The 8,085-nt window shown below is 53.5% G+C and overlaps 1 protein-coding gene across 1 annotated transcript in view; it reads right to left on the bottom strand.

Annotated features, from left to right (window-relative positions):
* The window catches only part of LOC102440897 (C2 domain-containing protein 2-like), a gene marked incomplete at its 5' end in the record, with an annotated part of 13,032 nt that extends 6,701 nt beyond the window's left edge, over window positions 1–6,331 (bottom strand). Inside the window, 4 exons of the mRNA XM_006108803.2 lie at window positions 636–744; window positions 2,144–2,267; window positions 2,962–3,084; window positions 6,227–6,331. Coding sequence (XP_006108865.2) covers window positions 636–744; window positions 2,144–2,267; window positions 2,962–3,084; window positions 6,227–6,331 — 461 coding nt within the window. The remainder of the gene's footprint in view (window positions 1–635; window positions 745–2,143; window positions 2,268–2,961; window positions 3,085–6,226) is intronic.
* Between the last annotated feature and the right edge of the window lie 1,754 nt (window positions 6,332–8,085).

Raw genomic sequence — 8,085 nt, 5'->3', positions numbered from 1 at the left:
ATGAGACATGGACTATGTTCTTCTATTACTCTTTGTAACTTGTCTATGAAGCATCAGGAAGTGATCGATTCTATATTTTTGTAGTCAGCCACTTTCCTGAAATATTAATTTTACATTATTATTTCTATCTTATGTCCATTATTACTTCTGGTGGTCTTCATTGCTTTTCCTGAGCAGTCATATCATGCAATGATATCATCTCCTGGGAATGATTAGTTCTGCCTCTTTCTTGTCGGTACTTGTATATCGTTCCCTTATCTTATCTAATTGCGCTAACCAGTGCTTCTAGCACACAGTGGGCGCTTTCCCTTGACGTTACTGGGACTGCTTCTGGTTTTTATCACTTTCAGTGATTTTCTCTAAAAAATCTTCTTGAAGAAGTGCCCATAAATCCTGTTCTAATGAAGATTTTTAGCATTAGGAATGGGTATTAAATGTCACTGGATATCGCTGGGGCATAAATAGATCTGCCTTCCAAAAGAAATTCATGTCTGACTTAAAGCTACCTCAGATGCTTAATATGCTTTTTAAAAACGAGAAATAATGTTTGTGTGCTATGACATGATCTCAGGGGTTGGCAGTCTCGCGTAGGTGTCACCATGGAAACCCAGGCCCGCGGGAACCGCTGCACGCACAAGGTGAACTCTGCTTCCCAGGCGAGGTCAGTAGTGTTTTTCGGGAGGACACTGGAGAGCTTCTGAACGGGGTCGTTCAGCTGAACTTGGCAGCGGAGGTTGGCGGGGCCTGTAATCACACAAAGGCAGGCGCCGCCTTTTACTTTTGCTTCTTAACGGCTTTGAGACTCTTCTGTACTCAGAGAAAGGCTAAGTAAAATGCCTAAGGTCTTGGCTCACCCACTTTCTTTCATTTGTCATTTATAAACTCTCAAAGCACCCCACTTCATTTGGGGTTAAAGATTTTATACCCCCACTGGATATGCAGAGCCCCGGACTGACCCCAAGTGCCTGCTCACCCCTCGGTTCTGGCTGCAGGCACAGCCTCGCGGTAGGGGACCCTCCTGGGGACGACCTGAATACAACAGAGAGGTGGTCCCCACTTCTGGACAAGACTCACCACTTGGCTAAACCTGGGGCCAACTTACCATGGGTGTGGTGTTTATACCTGACTCAGCTGCTTTAAACCTTTTCTGGGTGTTTTTCCAGGTAATGGGACTCTACTACCCAACAGCTGTTTCTGCTCCAAGGCACTGCCCGGCCCCTCGGCATCGAGTCTGAATACACCGTGTGATCAACAATCGCTGGGCTCTACCGGCCCTTCCCCACGTGCCTGGCGCTGTTAGGTGCTCCACATACAGCCTCTTACTAATCAATCTTCACAATCTCCTCCCAGGGGAGACTCAGACCCTGAAGGGACCCCAGCCCTGGCCGACTGGGCCCAGGAAGTCCCCTCTTAGTCGCTAAGCCTGGGGCCCCAGAGGGCAGCATGCGGTGCCTTTACCAAAGCCATCACTACAACCAGCTGTGCAGAGTCCTGGCTGTGAAATGTGGCCCGTCTGCACTTGGAACTGAGACAAACTCCTCGCAGACAAAGAGAAGTAACCCCAACATCCTCCGACCATAGAGAGAAGTTACTCCTATTCTCAGCAAAACTGAATGGCAGGGGAGAGCCGTGTCCTGTCCCGGCTACGACGCACTTGGGGTCTCAGCAGCGATTCAGAACCACCTGGAAGTCATTCCTTCGGGGGTAAGTTTTGTCTCCACCCAGACAGCAGCCTCTCTGCACCGAAGGTCCCCACTGGGCCAAAGCCCTTCTGAGGCGCATAAACTGCCCCTGTGGCCCCTCCCCCCAGGAAAGCAGACTGGTCAGGGATGCTTGGCATGCATTTTCAGCTTCAATGGTGGGGGGAAAAGAAAAGTAAGTGTGCCTTCCAGACTCAAGGGAAAGGGCAAAGCTACAGTTGTGTTCCTTCCTTCCTTCACGTATGGAAAACCCAGGTGGTATTGATTATTACGGTTTCCAGGGGATCTTCTTCGCTCACGGCAGGATCACACTGCAGACCCACCTGGCGGGAGCCACCGAGAACCCCCAGGCCACCCCTCCGCTGGGCTCGTGCTGTGGGCCGGTGGCTTCTGCAGCGGCCAGGCACCTGCCGACACCCCGAGCCCTGCACCACGTCACCCACCTGAAGCACCAGGACGGTTTAGCAGCGAGGCCCGGATGTTCTTCACCAGTAACTTGAGGTCATGGGCCCTTGGAGGTTTGGGAGGGCAGGGCTCCTGCGGGGCAGGCGAGGTGCGCTGGAGATTCTGCAGGAAGAGAAGGAGCAGTGACCGTGGGAGGCAGAGGACAGAGGCGGCAGCGGAGCCTGAACCGGGGTCTGCGCTGTGGCCGTTTCCCCTCTGATGGGAAGGTCGGGTACCAGCGGCCGGAGCCATTTCCCTGCTGGGGAGCCTTCTGTATCCCAGCAGCAGCAGCAATGCATTCAGCCAGGGAGGGCTCCCCAGAACCGTACTGTGGGCGGAGACTGGACCACCATGCGGGTCCATGCCTGACCCAGGCCAGGTGCCTGAGAGACAGTGGACGCCTTCTCCAGGCTGCAGGTCACCGGGCTGCCCCCAGCCTGGGCTAGGCAGTGGGTCTGTCCAGTGCTAACTGGTTTTCCCAGGAACCTCAATTCTCGAAGGATGCCGTCCAAGACCTCAGGCTCTGAGTGGACAATAAAAAGTCAAACTTGGGCTCCTACCTAGAAGGCGGAGGGTCAAGCCTAGTTAGGGTGGGACTATGCTGAGTGGCCCTCTTCCTTCCATCCCACCTGGAGCTTTGGAACCCCGTGCCCTGAACTGGAAGCTTCCCCAGAGCGTGGTCATTACTGGCCAGCAAGCACTGGCACAATCGGGCTCTACCACGCGGGGTGGAGGAACATCGGAACACACAGGTGCTCCGGACAGCGGACCATGGTCCTACGGGGCCTCGAGGCCCCCACACCGGGAGCAGGCTCACCTGGACTTCCCGCACGTCCACGGGCTTGATGCTCAGAACCACCGACGGGGAGGCGGAGCTAACCAGGTACTTCAAAATGTCCTTGAGAGTTTCACATATCGCCTTCACCTCCACGGCCCGGTCCTGCCGAAAGAGGAGGGAGTCACCCAATCATTTCATAACCACGCACGCGTGCGAAAGGACAGGTGAACGAACCTGGATCCAGGAGGTCAGATTAGGACCCATGAGAGATCTGGGGGAGAGGGTCCTTTTTACTGATCTCGGAAGTAATTCACCATTTTATTTTATTTATTTTATTTTAATCCTCACCTGAGGATATTTTTCCCACTGATTTCCAGAGAGAGTGGAATGAAGGGAAGATGGGGAGAGAGAAAGAAACATCAACAAGAGAGAGACACATAGATTGTCTCCCACACGCTCCCCTACCAGGGCTGCATTCAGCAACCAAGGCACATGTCCTCGACCAGGAATCAAACCCATGACCCTTCAGTCCACGGGCGAATGCTCCAATCCCTGAGCCAAACTAGTAAAATGTTTTTTTTTTTAAAAAAAGCCATTGTGCACCATAGAAATGTTAATATTCCTGTGTATATCCTGTCAGTCATTTTCCCCAAACATACAGACATGCGGCTTTCCTTTCCTGCACAACATTGGATATATTTTTGAAATTAAAAAGTATTCAAGTAAATGGAAAGGCCTGAAAAGAATGCAGACAAGCTTTTAGAAGAACAACAAAGCTACAGTAGTTAACACCCAGCTGAACTGTGTCCATGCATTCTAGAATGTTCACAGCACCCCTATTCATAAGAGCCCCAAACTGGAAACTACCTAAGTGCCCAACAACAGCTAAATGGACCCATAAACTGTGAGGCAGCCACACAGCGCGTGCTACGGGACCATGAGCACAAACACCACAGAGCCACCCACACACGGATGAACCTCACAGACACCGTGTCGAGTGAAAGGAGCCACACACAGAAAAGCCCACACTGTGCGATTCTGTGTCACATAAAAGTGACATGATGCATTTCAGTGGCATGTAGTGCATTCGAAGTGTTCGACAACCATCACCTCTATCTTGTTCCAAAATATTTTCATCCCCGCCCCCCGAAGTAAACCCCTCACCCACAGGCAGTCCCCCCTCATCCCCCTCCCCCAACAGGCCCTGCCAACCGCTGCTCTGCTTCCCGTCTCTATGGGCTTGACTGTTCTGGACACGGCATAGAGAGGTGATGGGGGGAACACGGAATCCCACAGCAGTGGCCTCGTATGTCTGGCTTCTTTCACTGAACATGACGTGCTCAGGGTCATGCAAGTTCCAGCAGGTATCGCAACCTCACTCTCGTTTATGCCTGAATGACATTCCATTATATGGATGGACCTCATTTTCTTGTCTACTTTTACCTTTTTCTCTTAAATAAATATATTTTTATTGATTTCAGAGAGAAAAGGAGAGGGATAGAAACATCAAAGACGAGAGAGAATCCTTGATCAGCTGCCTCCTGCACACCCCCTACTGGGGATCGAGCCCACAACCTGGGCATGTGCCCTTGACCGAAATCGAACCCAGGATCCTTCAGTCTGCAGGCCGACGCTCTACCCACTGAGCCAAACTGGCGAGGGCTGTCTACTTTTATCCTTTTAACCCCCACAATTTCTCCACACTTTACAGAGGAGGAAACCAAGGGAGAAAGATGAGTCTGGGGTACGCGCATGTCAGAGTCCATTACATCTTAGACCCCCAGAGCAGCTGACTCGGGGACCTTCCTTCCACGCCACCCCCTGCCCACATGCCACCTCCTCCCTCGGGGCCCAGCAGGACCCAGCGGCGGGGGGCTGGCTGATCCACAGAACTGCTTCACTGGAAGTCACACTGCCCACAGATATGAGCAGCACGTGGGGGTCAGGGAAATGTCCAGGGCGTGGGGCAGGGTATAAACAGCACGTACAGAATCCCACCATTTGGGTGAGAAAGGAGGAATCAGATCATTTTTGCAAAAAGAAGGGCAGAAAAGATAAAAACCACAGAAACGTGTTACCGCACGCAGAGGAATGGTGGCAGAAGGGAGAGGAACAGGGGACAGACTTCTGAGTATAACGTTTCATGTAGCTTTGACTTTAAAATCATCTTAAAACTTTGCACGTTAAAAACATATGTAAATCAACAAAGATGGGGGACAAACCCTAATACTGCATCCGAACAGACACAAATGCAGCTCACGAGACATGACATGGGTATGATAACCACACGGAGGGAAAAAAAATCAAGTCATTGTTGACCGTGAACTCGGGCCCCCTCAGCGGGATGCACTCTGGGACGAGGGCCAGCGGCCGCCCTGAGGTCGGCAGGTGTGAGGTTGGCAGTGGAGCCAGGGGAGCAAGTCACAGAACAAAGGATGCCGTGTGGGAGGAAGGAGCACAAACATGGAAAGAAGGAGAAAGAGGCCCGGAGCTGGCGGCGAGGGAGACACTGCGCTCGTGCCCCTCCTGGAACTAAGCAGCCGGCACAAATGACACTTCGGATGCATGCAAGCCGAAAGAACTACCATTCACGCTTACCAGTATTTTTTAAAAAGCAACTGTCCACATCTAGATTAAGGCAGGGACAGTGACTATTTATAGACCAACTATTAAAGTCACATATGTCAGCTGGTGAACAAGAGTCAGAGTTAGGGTTAAATCACAAGGAAATCCTGCAAAAGCCGCTGCAAAGGAAGACCCTAGTAACCTGAGCCTTTGGTGTAAATGATTTTGCATCATCGTTTCAGCAACTGGACAGAGCGACGCCAACTGACTAGCATGCCCACTCCCACGCCCGAATTCACTTCTCCAAACAGCCAAGACCCCGGGGAGCAGGAGGAGGCTGCCTCCAGATTTGGGGTGCGTCTTTACAAAAACTGTGGAGAGGAAGAAGGTCATGACCTCGGAGCCGGCTGGGCTCGGCCTGAGCTGTAGGTAAAGCCATTTCTAGGCAGGAGAGAGAATCTGACCATCAGGTGTGATAGAACGTCATTCCTTCAACAGTTTGCAACCGCAGACGCACATGCGCACCTAAAAACTCCCCAGCCCCCTGACACCCACACGGGGACTCCCCCGCCCCATGACACCCACACGGGGTGGCAGGCAGGCTTCCGGGATCTTGACAGCTGCCAGGGGATTCCAGGGGCAGCCCGGAGCCCGGGGTGAGAGGGGGCATCGAATCCATCACAAGGCACACACGTTCCCAATACACCGCCGGAGGCATCATAGGGACGAACGGACTGACCTCCCCCGGGGCTCGGGGCTGGATGGTGATGGCCATCTCCGGCAGGCTGAGGAAGGACCACCGGATCGGAATGTCCTCTCTCTCCTCCTTCATGCGGAGCTCCAGCTTTAGGAGGAAAAAGACAATGGTTATTGGAGAGCTGCTGTCTCCACCAGAGGCCCCTCGCACACCTGCGTGTGTGTGTGTGTGTGTGTGTGTGCGTGTTCACCGATTTCCTTAGGTAAGTGCTTAGCCTCCCGGGCCACCCTGCGCACTCACAGGTGGAGAAGAGGGTCCCACGCTCCCTGTGATCGGCCCCTTCACTACAGGGACCTTGTCCCACCCCCACCAGCACTGTCCTGGGCCTCCACCTGCCACTCAGCAAGGGACCCCAGGGCTGGTGGCTGAGGGCCCGACGTCACCGGAACTCCGCAGTCCACTTTAAATTCTCTGTGCTCTGCGTTTCCCTCGTGGGAGTGTCACCGAGATGTAAGGGCGGTGAAAGTGAGGAACCAGGATGCCTGGCCAGCCCCACGCTCACACGTCCGCTGAGGGCTGTGTACGGAGCACACTGGTTCCGGTCACCTGCCTCTTGCCTGGGCCATCACAGAACCTCTAACTGGACCCTGGTCTCCCACAATGTCCCATTCACCCTCCCCATCCGTGGCAGAAAAATGACCCCCAAAGATGCCCGCACTCCAAGCCTTGGCACCTGTGGAGATGTGACCTTACACGGCAAACGGGACTTTGCGGATGCGATTAGGGCAGTGGTCGGCAAACTGCAGCTGGCGAGCCACAGGCAGCTCTTTGGCCCCTTGAGTGTGGCTCTTCCACAAAATGCCACGTGCGTGCATGCACGTACAGTGCGATTGAAACTTCGTGGCCCATGCGCAGAAGTCGGTATTTCGTGGAAGAGCCACACTCAAGGGGCCAAAGAGCCGCATGTGGCTCACGAGCCGCAGTTTGCCGACCACTGGATTAGGGTGAGAGCCTGCAGGTGTGGAGGTGAGTCTAGGTTATCGGGGCGAGCCCAGAGGAACCATAACAAGGGAAGAGAAAAGCAGAGAGGACCCCAGAGATATGTCTTGAGGGTGGAGGGTGCTGCCAGGAGCCCAGGGATGAGGCTGCCCCTAGAAGCTGGGCACTGCCCTGGGCTGCCAGCCAGCAGGGGCCGGGCCTCAGTCCTACCACCGACAGGAGCTGGATTCTGCCTGAGTGAGCAGGAAACAGATTCTCCCCAGGAACTTGCAGAAAGGAAGGCAGCCCGCCATCACCTAGATTTCAGCCTGTGTGGACGTCAGGCCCCCCAGAATGGTAACAGGATACACTTGTGCTGTTTTAAGCTAAGTTGGTGGTCACTTGTTTCTGCAGCCGGAGAAAACTAATACACCGGCCTTCATTTTTCAGCCAGACACAAAAATGTCAGCTCTTCGCGTCTCCATCCTTCTCCCCACCACCTACCCACGGGAAAGAAAGGATGGCCTCAGCCCGTATTTCTGAATACTCAGGACTCTCACCTCACTCGAGCAAAAGGGTCGGAGAAATGATGCCCTCCCTTGTAACTCTAGAACGAGTGCACTTTCATTTCACTGACACGGGTCCCCGCGTCACCCCCACCGGGCGGGGTAGGGGGCGGCAGCAAGCCCGACTGCTGGTCCCTTTACGCGCCTTTCATCTGAGGAATAAGGGAGAAGCGGGAGGCCTGCTGCCCAAGCATTAATAATTGACGGTCCCTAGCAGCTGCCTCTGCGTGCAGCTAACCCATGGGCTGCTTTGAAACTGTGCTAAGAGATCAAAGATACAATTGTGTCACTTGCTGCTCAAATGACACCTAAAGCCCATCTTAGAAACTACATTGCTCCATTCGTGTTTGGGGTCCT

Source organism: Myotis lucifugus, unplaced genomic scaffold, assembly GCF_000147115.1.
Source record: "Myotis lucifugus unplaced genomic scaffold, Myoluc2.0 scaffold_3618, whole genome shotgun sequence".
Lineage (NCBI taxonomy): Eukaryota > Metazoa > Chordata > Mammalia > Chiroptera > Vespertilionidae > Myotis > Myotis lucifugus.
The sequence above is the reverse complement of the archived record's forward strand: the minus strand, read 5'-3'. Positions and strand labels throughout refer to the sequence as shown.